The 21318-nt window shown below is 41.1% G+C and overlaps 1 protein-coding gene across 15 annotated transcripts in view; it reads right to left on the reverse strand.

Moving 5' to 3' along the window:
* Window positions 1–1797: 1797 nt before the first annotated feature.
* Window positions 1798–21318, reverse strand: part of ARPP21 (cAMP regulated phosphoprotein 21) — a 116030-nt gene continuing 96509 nt past the window's right edge. For all 15 annotated transcript variants that reach the window (XM_075548930.1, XM_075548928.1, XM_075548931.1 and 12 more), the window contains 2 exons: window positions 3307–3455; window positions 1798–2055 (listed from right to left, as the gene is read on the reverse strand). In XM_075548930.1, the coding sequence (XP_075405045.1) occupies window positions 1798–2055; window positions 3307–3455 (407 nt within the window). The remainder of the gene's footprint in view (window positions 2056–3306; window positions 3456–21318) is intronic.

A 21318-nucleotide genomic window follows, 5' to 3' on the forward strand; every position in this document is an offset into this window, starting at 1 on the left:
AAAATCTAATATAGAGAATGATACAATATGAAAAACATTGGGAATTATCTGGACATACTTTCCACATCCCTCTCATTAACGATAATGATTTTAGGCAGAGAGTATAAAATGCAAAACATTAGCCATGGTGCTGTGATAATAAAGTGAAAGTTATGGGGTTATTTTGTCCATTAAATATCTCCCAGAAGGATGAGAGCTGGCTCGACAGGGCTCTGTGATTATTTTGCAGGGACTGTCATAACTCTACTGTACCTGGAGTAGCTCTAGAAGGGTAGCTGTTTTGGGGATTAACCAGTCATAGTCTTCTAAGTATTGTTGCCAATTTCCTCTGTTTTTGTGACTGAATTATTATTACATTTTGTTTTAAGTTACAAGGACAAACATAGTGTCCTAGAGCTACTCAGAGACTAGTGTTAAAACTAGTGATATTTATTGTATATTTAAATTGCATGACCTTATGTAACTGGTGGAGTTAGATTGTGCCTGGTTTTATAATCCCTCTGAAGAAAGGCACCTTGTTTCCCAGGAATATGGTAGAACCAGAATGAAGGTGAAGAGTAGTTGGTATTGCCTCCCACACTCAGATTTTATGGGTTAGTGACTGATAGCTAGTTATGGTTGTTCTTAGGAGCCGTCAAGTGGATTTTCTGCTCTTAGTGACCCCATGTGACAAAATTATCCCAAAGGGTGCTTTCTGCTCACTACATTCAGCAAGAGTTAACTGACACAAGATATGCTAGAGGGAGTGTGGCCTTGCATTCCCAGAACAGGTGCCCCAGAAATGACAAGTTAGTGTTTGATGGTTGGGTGTAGCTGATTCAATTTTGATTCAAAGCTATCCCAGGTGATAAAGTATAACTGTGTCATGGATTTTTTGAGGCTTTAATGCTAACGGAAGCAGATCACTAGGGCTTCTCTCTGGCAGAGCCACTGGGTGGTTTCAAACCACCAACCTTTCAGTCCATAGTGGAGCACTTAACTGTTGCTCTACCAGGCTTCCTTGAATGATAGCTCTATGTATTTAAATATCTTAAAACTAAAAAATAATTGTACATTTAAAAAGTGTGCCTTCAACGAAAGAAAGGAATATATGTCATCTTATCTTGGCCCGCGTAGTAGTAGTAGTAGTCAGATGACTAGAAATGACAGCTAAGTGTTTGCCTATGACGTGGCCCAACCTGGAAGACATTTTCAGTGTTGTATTCGTTAGATCATGCTCAACGAGGAAACCAGAGACACTTAATAAAACACACATGAGAAGAGCAAGTGAGCCAAACTGGTAGTAAAAATGACCTTCCTCCATAAGGTCAAATAACTTTATTTCGATTAAACACTACAATACAGTATGTATCCATTAAAAAAGAAAACTCTATAGTGTATATAAATTATTCCTTCCATTCATCACTTCTTCTTTTCCCCTTACAGCTTTGGTACAAGGTAATTTCAGTATAGATTTTTTTAAATACTTTTCTCATCACAAACTCAACACAGAGTACAAAACTAATTCAAATTAGAGATATTATCGTCTACACAGTGGTATTCAGTGGTAGGAAAAAATCTTACCTTGATGAATTCATGTCACTAGCTAAGCTGTAAAGGTATACCTAGCAGACATGACAGAAATATGCACCGTTAACCAGCTAAGATGTGTATCAGTCTTTGTTTTGTACAGAATACCAGCAGCAACCAGTTGAGTGTTAAGAGAATAGTGAAGTCCTCGGCCAACTTTTCCACGTGGCACCTCTTCCCTTCAAGGCCATGAGCAATGTTTGAAGAAATGGACCACAACCAGAGCTCTCAGAACTTGACCTGCCATCCTGCATTGCTCATGCTTGCACAGTTTGTCCTGCAGCTAGCTGACATCACCGGGACAGTACTGGAGGGGCAGTGGGGGCCAATCAGCCGCAGGCTGTTCTGAGGGGTTGGCGGTGTGACATTACAGTAAACAGGTATTCCAGTTGTTGGGAGTGACCCTTGACCTGTCTGGTTAGGTAGCATGATTGGCTGTTGGTATGACTGTTGGGGCAGTCCTTGAGAACCTTGGGTCATTGGCACCTGTAGGAAGACACAAGAGAGAATTCTGCATGAAAAACGGAAAGTGTTTGCATGAGCTCAACAGGCCACCAATCGCCACTGAGCCACTCATTAGCTCGTTCACATTCAGCAAGTCACATCACCTCTCTGCTCATCTAGACCAGTGTTTCTCAAAGGGGTGCAACTGCTCCCAGGGGATGTTGGGGGTGGGGCTGCAAAAACAGCTATCTACATTTTGTTCTGGATGATGTGTTGTAGTACAGAAGCTCTTCATTGCCAGGGGGTGCTGAGTGAGTAATTTCTGAAACCTCTGATTCAGGCTCCATAGATAATGGCATGTATAAGGGACACACATGTCACTTAGAGTGCCCGGTACCAATGCTTGGAGTGCAGGGCAGGGGGAGCTAGTTCTTTCCTGCTTCTCTTGATTCCCTCCAGGGTCTGTGATCTCGGTCTCCTCGCAGATTAGAAAATCCTGTTCCCATTCTGGTTTTAGGCAAAGTAGGAAGTTGGAACTCAGAAGTCGGTAGCCTTTCATAATAAGAGGGCGATTCATCCCAGGAATTAATCAATAATCATTCTCATCTGAAGTTTTAGAGACCATCTAATTTGGAGCTATAGATAGATCTTGATATAATCTGAACAAGGATAGAACAGGGTCTGTGAGGACCCAGGGCAGATTTTTTTAGTGTCAGAAGGAACTGTGATAACTAGATTTAATGACAATATTTCACTAACCCTTCACTTCCACTTCCGGAATGTTCCAGGAGACAAGTCACAAAATAGTGCGTAGCACTTTATAGATATCCAACTTGGGTTTGATATGAAAATTGCAACTGTTAGATCCCACAAAAGCCCTTTTAATGAATCTGAGATGCCATTAAAATATAACTGAGAATTATGGTAAAACAAATGTTTATTTGAAAGTATATAAAAATGTACACCCGAGGAATAGCTCATGAAAGCTTTCTATCAAGAAACAAAATATCAATAGAACACCCCAAAGAGCTTCATGAATAAAAATTTAGATTCAAGAATTTTCTTCCATTAATAGAAAGTTTATATAGAAAGACACTTAGCAGGTTATTCAAACGTCATGGCAGCTACACAAGCACATCTCTCCCCTTTCATATCTATTATAGTTTCAATTGAAAGACAATGATCCACACTGGCTAAATTGAGCCTCCACTGCCCAGTTGACTTCAGCCAAGGGTGTGCCAACACTCTCCACTTTGACAAGTGCTGTTTCCTGACCCACAATTTCCCCAGCACCTGATAAGAAGACATTGTTGGATAGGAGACCATCACGCTTTGCACCGGAGTTCCTTGTTGGTTGCTCATCACACTCTGGCTTTGAGGTGGCTGCTGCACTCCTATGAGGCTTTGGAACCCCTGTTGACCAGACAAGACTGGCTGGTATCCTGGGGAGAAAAATCATGTTTTGAACTGGCTGTTTCAAGAAGAATAGGAGTGATGTTTTATGGCGTAAGAGCACTGGTTTGCAAAGACAACCTTCAGAAATCTCAATCTCCATATCAGGAGGATGCTACCAGATGGCTATCATTGAAAGATGCATTTTGACCTTTAAGAATGGACAGAATTTTGGCCCTGAAAAATTCACCAACATTTCCACGGTTATGCAGTGAGCATTTTGTGAGAATAGTAAGTTCCTCAGGCCACACTGACAGAAGTTGTTATTGATGTGATTTGCAAGCTGTAAGGTAAACCTTTAATATTTGGCTGTTTCCTTGGTTTTGATGATATTTGGAAGTCAAAGATTTTCAAATATTTCTTTAATTAAGTTGACAGATTTCCCCTAGTCTCCAATCTTCTTATGCTACTTTATTTTACATGGAAACCACCCAGCAATACTGAGGTTGGGTTGCATCTTTGTGTCTCCCGGGGAACAAATAAAGTGGCTACGTGGAGTGATACGCTGTCTACATGTTGCATATGCTCACTCTGTTTCACCCAGTCTTCCCAAGAGCACATGTGGTAAAACACTCTAATAAGTGACTAAGAGATAGTCTAGAAAAACGAAAACAATTTCACTGCCATCGAGTCAATTCAGACCCATGGAACCCTACAAAGAATCTAGAAAGCTACACACACACATATGTATATATGCACATATATGTGTATGTGTGTTTGTTCCTTTTATATGGGTCATTTTGCCTTTCTGCATGATTTCTTTTTAAATTGGACCAGGATTTATTGTAATTATTTTTTTTAATTTTATTTTGCAGTCTAGAAATGTAATTTATTTCAGCAATATCTTCTTTTTTTATTTTAACAATTTATTGGGGCTGATACAATTCTTTTCACAGTTCATACATATACATACATCAATTGTATAAAGCACATCTGTACAGTCTTTGCCCTAATCATTTTTTTCTCTTTTCTACTTTTACATTTTATTAGGGACTCAAACAACTCTTACCACAATCCATACATATACATACATCAATTGTATAAAGCACATCCATACATTCCCTGCCCCAATCATTCTCAAGGCATTTGCTCTCCACTTAAGCCCCTTGCATCAGGTCCTCTTTTTTTCCCCCCCCCTCCCTCCCCCTCCCTCCCCTTTCCACCCTCCCTCATATGCCCTTGGTAATTTATACCTCGTTATTTTGTCATATCTTGCCCTATCCGGGGTCTCCCTTCCCCCCTTCTCTGCTGTCCCTCTCCCAGGGAAGAGGTCACATGTGGCTCCTTGTAATCAGTTCCCCCTTTCCAACCCACTCACCCTCCACTCTCCCAGCATCGTCCCTCAAACCCTTGGTCCTGAAGGTATCATCCACCCTGGATTCCCTGTACCTCCAACCCTCATATGTACCAGTGTACAGCCTCTGTCCTATCCAGCCCTGCAAGGTAGAATTCGGATCATGGTAGTTGGGGGGAGGAAGCATCCAGGATCTGGGGGAAAGCTGTGTTCTTCATCGATACTACCTCACACCCTAATTAACCCATCTCCTCTCCTAAGCCCCTCTATGAGGGGATCTCTATTGTAATTATTTTAACGCACCCTACAAGTACTTTACAATACACTTTTAAAATAAGATTATGAACTGTTCCCACACATGTTGGAAAGAAATGTATGACTCATGACTTTAGGTGGAAATAGCAAGTGGCAGAGAAATTAAACAACTCACCTAATGCTATAAAAGAAGGTTCTTCCTGAACGCAAGCTATTAACCATGCCAAGTACCTGAGAATCCATGGAATTATCCCAACACAGCTTTCTGAGAGAGAAATTCTTTGAACATGTAGATTTTTCTTAAAGCAAACATTAGCTAAAATTTATAACTAGGTCTTTTAAATTCAAACAAAAGGAAAAAATGTAATTAATATATACTGCTAAAAATAATATATATTGAATGCATTTGGGAGTTTTTGCTTTATATTGAGAGAACAAAATTATAAGTGATCCCAACAGGTGACAGTAATTCACTACGATTTGTGTAAAATCCTCAGGGTGTGTGTGTGTGTGTGTGTGTGTGTGTGTGTGCAAGCAACACACACACATACACCCATGTGTTAGATAATATGGGACAAAACCAAGAGCTTCAAACTGAGTCTTTCTGGTTTTACCCCTGGTACACATTTACCTTTTTACTCCAGATATACCGAGTCAGAACCGACAGATTAACAAGAACTCCAGATCATTTTTATAATTCTTATATACCTATATAGGAAAAGTTGATTTAGTTAAACTGTAGATTCTGATTCAATATGTCTAGGATGGAAAGGTAAACTTTCAGCTGGGAATCGAACTAGAAAACCAAAAAAGCAGATAAGTCATTCCTGCATTCAGAAAGATGCTCTGTTTCTCAAACAAGATAGAAACCAGCTGCAGCCAGTTGGGAGCACCCAATCAAGGAAGGCTGGGGAAACGCCAAGCTGAGAGGCCTGCCCCAGGCCTGCGATTGTGAGAGGCACACGTCTGTAATTTGTACCCTCCCTTTCACCTTCTTTACGTGTCCTGTCTGTGACAGGGTGCTCAGTACACACTCTAATCCTTTCTCATAGTGGCTTTCACTTGCTGAGCTAATTAAAATTATTATTAAAAATACAGTACATATTATGATTAAAATTAAGGTTACCAGCTACCTTCCCTCCGGCTACCTAGTACATAGTCAACATCTTCCTTTAATATGCTTCGCCTATTTTAAGCCCTTAAGAACATCAGCTCCACAGACTGCATACTTGAATTGGTTATAGTTTATACAAGAGGGAGTTGGGAGGAGGAAAGAAACACCAGCTTTGAGAACAAGAAAGACAACTGAGGCCAAGTCACTATCATTTAACACCAGAAGGTCTATTCCGTCAAGGCACTTGAGAGAAAAACATTTTTAATACTAAATAATACAAAGTTCTCTAATATTTCTCATTGTCTAGATTGTTCATTCTAATTCCTCTATCCATTATCACTGAAAAATTCTATTGCTATTTTATGACATTATTCCAAGCCCATCAAATTAGTTGCATGAAGAGTTCCATCCGTAAGAAAATAACAGTGTAAAGGTTGAAAGCTGGCTAACAACAGGCGTCTTTCACATTTCGGTCTAAAGTAAAGGGTAGGCAATGTGGACTCACTCGGAATCCATGTGCTTGTAAATATAATTATTATAATACACAAGCAATATATTATCAATACCAAATAAGTACAATTAAAGAATGTTATTTCTGGATGAACATTCTAAGCATACGTTGAAAATGAAAGAAATGTCTTAACAATTTGGCTCATATTTGATCATTCGACCAGAGGCGGATTGGCTTCAATGGGCCCTTTACACACACACACACACACACACACACACACACACACACACACACACACACACCTATCCTATAAACAAAAATAGGTGAACAGGAGAAAGGATAGGAGACAGGAGGGGAGGAGAAGGAAAGGAAAGAAGGTGGGGTGGTCTCGGGTCTGAAGATTATTTATCTGTTTGCTTATTTAATCTTTCCATTCTTTCACAGAATTATCTTGTTCGAAAATAAATTGAGGTGGCCTCTGAGAGATTCATTTATTGCATCAGCCTCCAACGCAAAATGGAGGAGAAGGGAAAATCAGTCTTATGATAATAGAGTTGTTAAGACACTCGGAGAACAGATGGCCTTGGAAGGGAGAGGACGCAAAATCAAGGGGAGAAAAAGAGTGAGGAGGTAGGGAGGCTTCATGGTAATAAAAGCTCAGAGCCAAGAGAGTGTGATTCATCTCTGCTGAGAGCACAGAGGCAGCCACACTGAAGTGTCTCCCTCCCTGCCTCCTCTGCCCCATGATTTGTGAACTTTAATATTCAGTTATGTATAGCATCTGCACTGGGGTTACTATAGTAAACACACTTATGACATAAAGATTTATGTGGGGAGCAAACACTGTAATTTCACAATGAAAATGGAAGGCTAAGGAAGCCCCACTTAGATCCACAAATCCCATTCATTCCTCAATTCTCTCTCTCCGCGAGACCTTTACACCTGGAATGTTTTAATTGGGGATTTGCCCATTTCTTTAAATAATGATGCCATGGGAGGTGGCAGAATGGCCTTAAAGACAGGAGGCTGTCTGAAATGTCAGTCTGAGATCTGGCCCAGTAATAGACATGAAGACATGAGGGAGCCGTGACCTAAGAATGAACCAGCAGTGTCTGCCCAGGGCACAACACACTCAAGGCAGCTATAGCTGCACTGGTGGAAACCTGTTTACCTTGTCTATTCAAATGAGAAATGTGTTCCTTATTGTCAATTGTTGGCTGTGAAGAGATTATTTTTTTCATATTCATTGGGGATTAGCAACATAGAATGAATGCTCTCAAACAGACGAGCAATAGTATCTGCCCGGCAGGATGGCCATGAGGATGAGAAAGACATTAGCTATTTTTGTTCTTTCTTAGTCAAGATTGATTCAATTTTAAAATCACTTATGTCATTTGCTTTCCGAGGGCGAAAAAGGTTAGGGATGGACCAAGCAATGAAAAGAATGCTGTCTGCTAAGACTGAGACATTGTAAGACTTCAAATGTCTGAATTTTACATATCTGAAAATTTAATAGGATTTATATTAGAAATTAGCACTAGCTGTTTGCAGATAGTCTGCTAGTATTCAGGCAAAGCAGCATTTCTCTTAATTCATGGAAACTAGAAAAAATAGAAATGTGAATGGATTGGGGTTATCAATTGATATGCTTGGGAGTATAGTTAGTTTAACTCTTAAATGAGCACTTGGTTAAAGAAGCATAATTCTAGACATGGATGAAAAGGTAGACAAAAAAGTAAGGTCTATTTTCACTTGTTGTTTCTGTCATCACTGTAGCAGTGGCTACAAATAAGGTAAGAACTGGGGAAGGGAAGAATCAAGAGAGCACATTCCTAGAAGCAGATTTCCTGAGAAAGCCATTCTCCCAACCCACCCAAGCCGCTGACTTCACACGATGAGTTAAAAAGGGTACTCTTATCATGATTGAATGTGTTTATAAGTGGTTATAGTTAATAATCTACTTAATATGAAATTTATCTGGTGCCACCTCGAGTCCATTCAGAGTGAAGGGGTGGAGTTTAGCCAAGCCAGTCCCTGCTCGATGACCTTACTTGGAGGTGCTATGGAGATAAAAGAGCTCACTGGAGGCGGGACACAGACACTCTCTGCTTGTCTCCCTGTGAGACATTCTTCTTGACAAGCCACTTGGAGACACACTGATGGCAGACAGAGCCCTAGAGCTGGAGAAGCAACGTGGAGACCCACACCAGCACTGAGATACTTCCACTGCCACTGGGTCCACAAGACTTTCCACCCACTCACCTGTGATCTTGCTGCATTTGGCATCATTGCATGTGCTGCGTGAGTCTAAAGAGGAATGTATGGACTAGTATTGACATATGGGCTAATATCGGACTTATGGACTTGATCTGGACCAGGCTGTGATGTTTTCTTAATGTAAAATTGCTCTTCGATATAAACTTCTCTCTTACACATATATAAGTATATCTGAATTTGTTTCTCTAGTCAACCCAGGCTAACATAATGCAAATAATTCTCAAAGTTTCTAAGATGCCTGATTCTGATTTCAAACTCCGCTCTGAGTATCTGCTTGGCTGTCAGTTTGTCATTCTGTGGTTCAAAGAGCAGCGAGGTAATCTGTGGTTGGCAGGTTTTCACTGAGTGTCCAGATTAAGACAGATTAGGAAGAAGAGACAGAAGGAGGACCACATTGGGGGAAAAAAATCTTATGCATACCACTTGAACATTGTGTGGTATAATGACGGAAGGTAAGCAAGCCTCTTATGCTGGGCGTCACTGAAACTACAAGTGGAGATGAGCTGTCTCCTCAAGTAGAGTCGCCTTAATGATGCTGGACTAAAGCTTTCAGGGCTGCATTTGCTGTGCTGGAAGGACTGAACATGGCGAGAAACAGCTGCGGAGAGTCATTAGTAACCAGAATGTTACATGTATGAAGTCTGTATGACTCTGGGACAGTTGAAGTCTTCAGAAATTGAGTGGAGTACATACAATTCAATATCTTGGTCATTTGTGAGCTGAAATGGACTGGTATTGGCCACGTTGAATCAGACAGTTATACGGTTTACTAGGCAGGACATGACAGATTGAAAGGTAATGTCATTTCATTCATCATCAAAAAGATCATTCCCAGGTCTGTCTTCAGGTACCATGCTGACTGGTAGGATGGAATCCATAGAGCTACCAGGAATACCAGTTGTTAGTGTTATTCAAATTTACATCCCAACCAGTACGGCCAATGATGGAGAAATGGAAGAATCCTACAAACCTGTTCAGTCAGGTTGATTATATTCTAATCAAGATGCATTGTTAGCTAATGACGACTGGAATGCGAACATTGGACACAAAGTGGAAGGATCAGTAGTTGGAAAATATGGTAATAGAAAAATAATGAAATCCTGTGATAAAACTTGGCAAAACCAATGACTTACTCATTGAAAATGCCTTTTTTGTTGTTCCAACAATATAAACATTGACTATACACGTAGAACTTGATAGATGGAACACACAGGAATCAAATGGACTACATCTGTGAGAAAAGACAATGTAAAAGCTCAACAGATACAGGATAGACCATCAATTGTTCATATGCAAATTCAGTTTAAAATTAAAGAGGGTAAAACAAGTCTGGAGGAGTCACAATATGATTGTGGGTTTATCTCACCTGTATTTGGAAACAATATCAACAACGGGTTTGACACTTTGAGCACTAGTGACCCTGGTGTAGAGGCATTCTGGGATGATATCAAGACTATCGGGCACGAGAGGGCCCCGGGTTATTCAGAAGACAGAAAAGAGAGTGGAAGCCAGAGACGAAGGAAGACTTACTCTTGAAAGTCGATCAGCCAAAGAGTAAAGGGGAAATGATTAAATAAAAGAGATGAACAGAGGATGTCTTATGGTGGCTCAAAATTCAAAGAAAATATTATAATAAAATGTGTAAAGGCACAGAGCTTGTAAATCAAAAGAGAAAAACATGCTCAGCCCTACTCAAGATGAAAGAGCAGAGGGAAGATCTCCAACTGCAATACTGAAGGGTTGTAAAAGAGGGTGAGTGATTTGGGGCACAGCAAACAGAAAAGGAAAGAATACAGAGTAAATACACCAAAAATAATTGGTCAACATGAGATCATTTCAAGATATAGGAGATTATCAGTGATTGAAGTTGTTGAAAAAAGAAGCGCAAATTCACTGAGGGAATTAATGAAAAACAAGTCTCCATGAATTAAAGGGATATCAAGTGTTTTTAAAAAATGGATGTGGTGCTGGCAGCCACCTGGACAACTGACTGGAAGACATCCATATCTATGCTCATCTCAAAGAAAGGTTACCTAACAGAATGAAGAAATGATCAAATACCACCTTTAGTGTCACATGCAAGTGAAGATTCCTGCTGACAATGAGAGACAAGTTGCAGCAATCCATTAATAGGAAGTTACAGAAATTCAAGGCGGACAAACGAAGACCCGGAATAAGGGATATCATTGCTGACATCAGATGAGTCTCGGCTGAAAGGAGAGAAGACTAGAAAGATGTTTACTTGTGTTTTATTGACTATGAAAAGGCATTCCACTGTATATATTGAAACAACATATGGATAACATTGATAAGAATGAAAATTGAAGAATTAAGAACCCAGAACACGTAATTGTGCTCCCAGAGAACTTGTGCATGGAGCAGGAGTCAGGGTTGAAACAGTACGAAAGGGTCTACCCCATTGCCATCAAGTCAACTCTGATTCACAGCAGCCCTGTAAACGGTTCGTGAGACTTTAAGTCTTTACAGATGTAGACATCTTAATCTTTCTTGTGTGGAGAGGCTGGTGGGCTTGAAATGCCCACCTTGTGGTTAGCAGCCTGATCATTATTTGACAGTGCCCCAAGTGCTCATTCAAGCAGAGAATAAGGGGTTCAAAATCAGGAAAGGTATGCCTTTGGGTTGTATCTTTTCATGACATTAAGTCAATATGTAAAGCAACCAATCTGAGAAACTAGACTTTATGAAGGGTACAGGCATCATTACTGCAGGAAGCCCCAGGAATAATCTGAGATGTGTAGATGGCACAGAAAGCAAAGAGGAGTTAAAGCATTTACTGATGAAGATCAAAGACTATAGCCTTCAGTATGAATTACACTTGAATGTGAATTCAACAAAAGTTCTCAGAGCTAGAGCAATAAACACCATCATGACAAATCGGTTTGGGGGAAGATTGACATTGTAGGGGATTTCATTTTACTTGTATCCACAATCAACGCCCATGGAAGTATCAGCTGATAAATCAAATGATATATTGCATTGTGCAAATTTGTTGAAGTGTTAAAGAGAAAAAGATGTCACTTTGGGGGCTAACGGGCCTAACCCAAGCCGTGGTGTTTTCAATTGCCCCATATGCATGTATAAGGAAGACCTCAGACTTGGTGCATTGGAATTACAGTATTGGGGGAAATATTGAATGTCGAATTATGACACAACAAAAACAAGTTTGTCTTGAAGTAACTATGGCCAGAATGCCCTTCAGAAGTGAGGATGATGGGAATTCATCTCCTGCATTTTGGATGTGATATCAAGAGGCTGAATCCTTGGAGAAGACATTGTGCTTGGTAGAGGGTCCGCAAAATGGAGTGAGAGCCTCATTAAGATCGATTCCCACATTGGTTGTAACCATGGGCTCAAACCTCACTTTGTGAAGATGGTACAGGACCATGCAGTGACGGACCTTTCCCATGGTGATTTTTCTATCTTTCTGTACTTGCCAACATTCACCTGCTTCTGTCTCCGTTTACTGTTAACTCCTTTACACTTTCATCTTCTTGAAGGTATTCCATTATCAAGTCATATAGATTAATTACTTATTCATCCAAGCTGTGGCCTAAACATGTTCCCCAATTGTCACCAAAATCCTCAGCAGTGATCATTATAAAATTATTGCTAATAAAAGCGAAAAATCTAACAATGATTTGTGAAAACTTCTCAGGACTGCAAAACTAGCATGAGGAAAAACTGAAAGTTAGTCATGATTTTGGCTTTTCTACAATTTTTGATTGTTGATTACATGGGAGTTTATATTTCAGATCATCAACTTCATACTGAGCAGTTTGCTTACTAAATTGTAGTACTATTGTTTGATTTTCCTACCCCTAACATAATTTCTTTTCATATGCTATGTACTCAATGACTTTTTATTGTACTAATTGTTTCCTTAACACTTGATGTAATTAAGTAGAGGACAAAAGTTATACTCCACAGTTCAATGAGTAAGATCTTGCTAATATCAAAGAAAGAAAATCAAAAGTAAAGGCATGACTGCTTTCTCGAAACAAACTCATGTCCCTGAGCTGTTTTAAAGGCTCGCATAAGGAGGCCTATATCCAGAAAGAGAGCTCATTAGCTTCTGGTCAACCTATGCTACAGTTTTCAATTACAAGAGTCATTTTAGCTTCTAACTTTCCTCAAAATTCTTGAAGAGCCTGTATATTTTCTTTAAATTATTTTCTCAAAATATTCTTAAATCTTGAATTATAAGATAAAAACAAATTAAATATCTACCTTAAATCTCCACTTTCTAGCTGTCAACTGCATGTGCTGTGGGGGCTTGTGTGTTGTCATTATGCTGGAAACCGTGTCACCAGTATTTCAAATAGCCGTAGGGCCCACCATGCTGGTTAGACTTCAGCAGCTCTTCCAGACTAACACACACTACGAAGAAAGGCCTAGTAATCAACTCCCCAAAATTAGCCAATGAAAAGTTTACCGATCCAAACATCACGCTGTTGAACAAACTATGGGAAGATGCACCCTCTACTTTGAAACACTCAACAGCTACAACAATAGACTCAAATATATCAATGATAATTAAGATGGTGGAGCAAATTATGTTTTCTTCTGTGATTTATAAAATTTCCAGGAGCTAGAGTCAATGCCATGAACAATTTGACTAATAGAATAATATTACGTGCATAGGTAATTCAGTCACTGACTGTTTCAGGTAGCTGGCTGACCCTAGGTGAGTCAAGAAGCAAAAATAAAAAACCAAAACCCTGCCACTGCATCAGTCCCAACTCCTAGGGCCCTATGTAGAGTTCCTTCAACTACATCTCTGGGGGGAGCAGACAGCTGTATTTTTTCTCCTTGTTGCTGCTGGTGGGTTGGAGCCATCAGTTTTGTATTTCATAGCCCAAAGTCTAATCCGCAGTACCACCAGAACTCATCAGAAAAGTCATGCAACCCAAAACAAACCTAGCTGCCTACACATCGATTCCAACTCATAGCAACTCTATAGAATGGAGTCGACTTGCCCCCTGTGGCTTTCTGAGGCTGTACATCTTCCCAGAAGTTGGAAGCCCCATCTGTCTTCCTTGGTTTGGTCTGCTGGCCTTGTGATTAATAACCCATTTCAGAACCAATTGCATCACCAAGCTCCTGGAGGAACGACACCAGGCTTTGGAAAAAAACATGGGCCTCAGGACTTCCAACATAAAATTTAGGGAAGTGGGGGTGGGGTGGGGGGGGATACACACAGACTTTGAAAAACAGCATTGGACATCAAAGGACCTAGAAATCAAGTTCCCTAGAACACTTAGACAGAGTGGTCCTTTTTGAATCTTTAGGCTGCTCCCATTGTGTTTGCAATTCTGAGAATAATATAGATTTGTTTCAAAGTTTACATTGTTGCCAGGCATTATCTCAAGGTCCCTAGGGTTTCAGCTACCTAACCTGACTCCCAGCTGATAACTCCCAGGTGTAGCAGTGTAGCTCAGGGAGCTGAACTTGGAACCGTGGACTCAACTGTTAATCTCGACAATTTCTGCTTCAATGCCAAGTACTCAATTAGTTTCTAAAAAATTTACAGCATCAGAAACCCCATGTAGGTTAGGAGAAATCAGAGTTGCCTCAATGGCCAGGTGTGTGGTTTTGGGTTTGGAGTGTCATGAGTAGAGGCTTTACAAACAGAATAGACTCCATGGAGATGATTCTCTCTCTCTCTCTCTCTCTCTCTCTCTCTCTCTCTCTCTCTCTCTCTCTCTCCCTCCTATACATACAGACATAACACTCAAGTATAATAAAAATTAAGATAAAATATTTCAAATCCTAGCACTAGCTTCGTACTCAGGTACCATTGTGTTCTTATAAATGAAGTACAACGGCTCAAAACCATTCTAAACATTTGACAACGTAAGTGCAAGCACTGGCCTTTTCCTATCTTTCTTGTTGAACAACGGCGATGACGTCTTCCCTGTTGGATGGCAACGGCTGCTTTCACCCACTGACCGGCAGTCTCTGTATCTAGCCTCTTTCTTTCCCTCACCGTTCATTATTCAGTGGTTTTTATTCTTCAGGAAAGTGGTTCAGAATGACCTGGGGTGGGAGCTGGGGGTGCCTGTGCAGGCGATGCAGTCCACGTCCCAGTGTAGACCATTCCATCCTAAGGAATTTGAGGGAGGCTGTGGCAGGTCCTAAGTGGAACCATGCTTTCGGGGTCACTAGTTTTTCTTCGTGCTCGCTCTTTGCTCATTAGCTTTCATGCTGCAGATTGTAATTCTGAGAAGCCTCTTCACCATCCCCTGAGAACATACATGCATGGGTCATTTTCTAACGGCGGTACCCATCAGACGAGCCATCCTATTACTGCAAGCTCGGGGCCTCTTCACTGCAATTACACCATCCTGATCCATGTTATTGCAACTACAAAGCTGGTTTTCTTTCTCTCTCTCTCTCTCTCTCTCTCTTTTTTTTTTTTTTTTCCAAATCAGGGCAAACATGAGAGACATTGCTAAATGACTACAGGAACGGATCATGCATGGAATTTCAATGAATGCCTCAGAGGGAAGCCAGCATTGAATTCCATTTTAAATGGAAGAGGCTGTCATATTATTGAAGTAATTCTCTGAACTTTCCTGGCCCATGGTGCTGTGCTGATAGCCAGAGAGCTTCAACAACCCAGAGAGGGAAAGCTGCAGGAAAGACTCACAAAGGTTGTACTTTCTTAATGAGGCTATGTGGCTCAGAAGAAAACGTGGCATTCTTATACCTCCATCAGAAGTGTTCATTGTGGATGTATTGAAAAGCAGGCCGTGTGACATTAAACTGCTGCTGAAGCCACACACTGGACTTATTCTCCAGACTAAGCTTAGGGCAAACACAGTGATACTCGCTGTCTGTGAGCCAATTCCTACTCGTTGTGAGCCTATGGGACATAGTCGAAGTGGTCCACGGGGTTTCTGAGGTTGCTGATCTTCACAGAAGCCGAGTGCCATATCATTGTCCTATGGAATGGTTGTTAGCTTTGAGCTGGCAACATTTTAATTAACAGCGACTGATTAACCCATTATTTATAAAGCTTTCATTATACTCGCCCACCTGGTGGATATTTTCATTGCAAAATTGCTGTTGGCCAGCAAACTACAACATGACAATCATAAGGTTAAATTTCACGGGGGGTCAAATATTTTGTTACAGATGTATTTAGCACTATAGAAGGAAACAAAATATGGGGTCAACAGTACTGTGATTGAGTTACTGTTAGTATCTCATGGCTACACTGTGTAATCTTGTTCAGAGCAACTATCATGAAATAAGTAATGTGACCACACATTCAGTCTGAAGAAATCTACCTATCACTCTATCTGGACATCTAATCAATGGTGATCCAAAATTATCCTCCTTACAGAGAAAATCCAAAAAAATTACCAAGCCACACTGACTGGCAGCAAATCGATTCCAACTCACAGTGAGTCTGTAGGGTTGGGTGGAACTGCCTCTTTGAGTTTTCTGAGACTGTAACTTTAAAAAAATAATAATTTTATTGGGGGCTCTTGCAGCTCTTATAACATTCCATACATCAGTTTTATGAAGCATATTTGTACATATGTTGCTGTCATATAAGCTTCTCTTTTCCCCCTCCCTGCCCCACCGTCATGAATCCTTGATCAATTCTACATTGTTGTTATTATTTCGTATCTTACACTGTCCATTGTCTCCCTTAAACCACATTTCTAAACTATATATATACCCAACTTTGTGATGGGTTCTCCCTTTCTCTCCCTCACCCCCCACTGACCATCCCCCTACACTCACAATATCACGATTCCCACTACTGTTCCTGAGGGGTTTATCTGTCCTGAATTCTAAGCAAAAGGGAGAAAAGAGAGTGACAACAGCAGGGATCCTACACAAAAGAGAGGTGGAGCCACACTCCCCCCTTGCCTCTTCAGCACAGAGAAAGGCAAGGTCAGTAAAGCAACATTTCCTGATCAATGGAAAAGAAGGATAGATGGCAAAAATATGTGGGTTAGGGAAAGACAGATGTTCACTCCACAGCCCCCCCCCCCCCCCACAAATGGTTGAATTGATCCTGGGATCTGGAGGTCTTGGGACAGGGGCACAGCACGAACCCTGGGCGCAGAGGTCTATGGACCTGGAGAGGGGAGGTATGATAGAGAACGTTAGCCAATAGGAGAGGATCCACTAGAAAGGCAGTCAATGGTGGAAGGATTCCTATTAGCAGATTAAAAAGCTAGCTCTTCATTCTACACAGCCCTGTATTAGTTGGGGCCTCAGTAAACTTCCTCAGAGTTTTTCTCTGACCTTGGTCTGAATGCGGTCCCTCCTCTGAATTCTTTCTTGTGAGTGGCAAAGAACTGAGAGGAAAGGCTCAAACCCTTCAGTCCCCTCCTGGTAACAAGGGCCATGGACGCTACTCAAGAAAACTTCTGATAAGAATCTGAAGCACAAGAAAGTTCTCAGTCAGTTTATGGACATGATGAGTGTTGCTTGATCCACATGGAACAGTAATGACCCCAGGAAGTCTCACAAAGAGATGACTGAGAAGCCCCGGGGCCTCAACACTCTCCAGTCCAAATCAGTAGTCAAGATCCAATATCGGCTGTGCGACACATATGCTCTGCATTAGCTACTAAATTGAACAGCAATATTAAATCCACGAGGAAATAGAAGCACATTCTCATACATAAGAAAGCACACACGTGAAGGACGAGAGTGAAGAAGGCATGTACTCAGCGGAGAGAGCCCAAACCCTGAGAATGCACGAGGGGCAGTGGATAGGGCATGGTTTATCATCATTAGAGCAGAATAAAGAAAAATCTGTCCTGACAACTGCTTCCTCTTATCTCCTTTGCCGCTGGCAAAAGACGTTCCTTCCGACAGGAAATCAAAGGGGCAGGGCAGAGTCCTCTAATTCCATATCATGTTACTGAGATAGGGGTAAGGATAGGGCCAAACAGAAAAAGAGAAAGAAAATGTGGAGAGGGGTTAAGGAAGAGAGTGAAGGCAAAAATGTATTCTGAAATTACATTTGCCATTTTCGGACCTATATGTTAGATTTCAATGATTGTCACACTTTGAAGTGTGCTTCCCCAGCCCCCCAAAATGAATGCGGGAAGATATATTGAACTCCTAACAACAGTGCCTATAAATGTGACTCTCTTTGGAAAAAGGGTCTTTGAAGGTGTAACCTGCTAGGTTAACACAAGATCATGCTAGAGTAGAATACTAATCCTAGATGACAGGGATGCTTATATGAGCAAAAGATACATAGAAGCAGGGAACCAGGGGCGGGGGTTACTATATGATGCTGCAGCTGCCAACAGGGGTCACCGGAAAGCTCACTTCCCAAAGTCAAAATAGTTAACGTAGCCAACATTGGGATTTGGACTTCCAATCTCTTGAACAATGAGATAACGGGCATTGTTCTCTAAAGCTACTGACCCTGTTGTATTTGTTATGATGGTCCAAGGGAAATCAACAATAAGCTAGTTGGGAAAACAAGGGAGAGCTTGTAGCTTCATGGGTTTCAGGAAATAGCTTTGCGTTTGAGCACTAATGGTTGTGCTCCCTTGTGTCTGTTCTTCAAAGTTAATTTGCCCTAAAAGAAAAGTAACCGAGAAACCTGGACCTCCTGCCCTCACTCACGACCTCTTTGGGGTGTCATCCAGCTGGTCTTTTAGGTTTTCATAAACTTCTTGGCCCCCACTACACACTGTATTCACCTCCAGTGTGAACAATGGTACTGGGGAATCTCTGGGTCCAACCACCTCTGAAGGATAAAACACAGGCTTAGAAGACTAAGAAAGCAACTGCAGGATCACACCGGAATTTCTCAAGAATCTGGGACTAACGCCCATTTTCCCCTTGGTCACTTCCCAAGCATCATGTACCACAATGCTTCCTCTGAATACGGTAACCTGTGCTGTCTTACCTATCTAGAGTTTCTGCATGTCCTCTCTAGGGGATTAAGCTGAGTCATTTGGGGGCAGTCTGTACATGTTTCAGATTTGAATCCGAATGTCATTCTTATAATTAAGGGCTTTGAGAATATATCTGCTCATCGGCATACATGGACCAGAGGACCTCGTTGAGTTGGCCAAACAGGGTTTCTCTGATAGCTTACACCATGGCATCAGGGAGAAAGAAGATAAAGGTTTGGAGGCCTTATACTACAATGAGTTGAAACCCTGCAATCAAATGATTTCTTTTGGCATGATCAGGCCAATTGTATGGGGATATTCAGTTATAAATATTAGTGAATCTTTACCAACAGACAATACTCAGAGGTGGCCATAGAGTTGACTAGTAAAGACAAAACATATACTAATTCAACCCAAACCCAAACCAAATTAATGACGCTGTCAACGAGTCGATGTTGACTCATAGCAACCCCATAGGACAGAATGGACCTGCCACTGGGAGTTTCCTTGTAACTCATTGTGGGAGTAGAAAGCTCCACCCTCCCCTTTTGGAGTGGCAGGCGGTTTCAAACTGTTGACCTTGTAGGGCTGCATATGCATTCAAACCAGCCAAAAATTCTAGCTCCTTCAGGTACATATAGAGTAAGGTTTATTGCATGGGTTGGTTAGGCTAAGTGGCGACAGACACATTCCCATTTATGGAGAATGAAAACTAAAGTACTAGGAAATGAGTCGGTTAAGCCCAGAATGTACCAGGATTGGGACACGAGTTGGCTTTAGGGTTGGTAATCCATTGACATCTCCCACTACCTCAGGCTCCCACAGGCAACAAAATTCCACTCAATGGATTCACCAGAAGGGATAGAAATAAAGGAAGTATTTCAAAATGTGTAGGCAAATTAAGGGACCACCAAGTAGGACTGAGACACTCAAGAGTCTTATTGGCCGTAGAAAACTCATTTTCCTCTAGGCCTAAAGGTTTTAGGAGGAAGAGGAGAGATACCAAAGCTGGGAAAAGGGTCCACCTCTCAGGTCAAGTGCGCTCAAAGCGGGGAGTAAAGGCCAAGGGCACAGTGATCTTTTTCTCCAGGACCCTAGGCATCCCAGTTATACTTCCCATTAAGAAAACCCGCCTGGAAGCCACAGAGAAGCATGGAGAATGGCTGGCTTTGTGATGGGAGGAGAGACAAACAAGCAAGAGGCAGCATGCCCATTTCTTTCAAAGATAAGAAGGAGTGCCCTGCTAGGTCATGGAGAATGTCCTAAGCTACTGAGTCAACATGTGCTAATGAAGATTTAGAGAGAGTTGGATAATGTTTTTAGGAGAATACTGTCTCTTGGTTTTATAGATGTCTTTTTTTCCCCCTTCAGAAATGATCCTTTTTAACACCTGATAATATGTCAGATTATGCACTTAGCATGACTGCTTCTGCAATTAAGTAAATGTTAACTCTCACATTTATATGTCATTAGCTCTGAGGGTGGAATATTTGACTCTTTGCCCTAATGGCAAGCTTTGTAGGAAATAGATACTAATGTAGGAAGTGCTGTTTAAATATCCTGTATTACCAAAAAGAAAAAAAGTCAAATTATGATTTACCCCCAAGCAGAACTGCGCACTGCATTGAGTTTGACATTCCCTTTGCTGGCTGCAGAAGCACATGCCTGCGACCAAGTGGATAATAATCAGTGACTAATGTTTCTGGGGAAATGAAAATAAACCCAAAAAACCCAAACAAACAAAAAAGGAAGATCTAGTCTATTTCCACAGCCGATCCTAAATAATGCTTGCACTCTGCAAATGTTTTTGGTTTAGAAAATGCTGTATGTAATTCAATCTCAAATTTAGTGTGCTTAGCTATAACGTGTACAAATATTTAAAGCAACTACCAGCAAGATGAAACAGACAGGATACTTAAATGACTTTAAATAAGCATCCGTCTGTTAATGTAAGAAGTTTCTGCATCATAGTGGAAAAAGCACAGGCTCTAGAATCAGACCGATAAGTCGCTGAACACCAACTCATTACCCACTGGGAATGCAACTCTGGGAAAGTCACTCACGATCTTTTCACTTCTTCTTATTTGCCTGTTTTATAAAGAAAATCCATAAATCCTCCCTGCCTTTGAGTTAATTCTGACTCACAGTGACTCTGTGGGACAGAGCAGAACAACCATCCCTGTGGGATTCCAAGACACGTCTTACAGCTAGCATCTCCATGTGTAAGCCACCAGTGCTTCTTGTTTGTCTCTCAGTCAGGGAACAACTCCCAATGCCCCAGGATTTTTATGAAGGTGAAGTAGCTACTAGGTAATGTGACTCACACGTTGACAGCATTGTAACCAACATTGCGGATGCTGCAATTAGCTGCCATTGACCTGACCTCCGACTCACAGGAACCCGATGTTCGATGAAATAAAAGATTGTCCTGACCTGAACCATCCTTTTGCTGATCAGATTATTGTGACCCATTGGATTTCATTGTTAATATTTGGATGTTTCCTGGGATGATCAGTTGTAGATTGAACTACTGTGTTCCAGAGGGTTTCCAGGGGAT

Source organism: Tenrec ecaudatus, chromosome 4 (genome assembly GCF_050624435.1).
Source record: "Tenrec ecaudatus isolate mTenEca1 chromosome 4, mTenEca1.hap1, whole genome shotgun sequence".
Classification (NCBI taxonomy): Eukaryota; Metazoa; Chordata; class Mammalia; order Afrosoricida; family Tenrecidae; genus Tenrec; species Tenrec ecaudatus.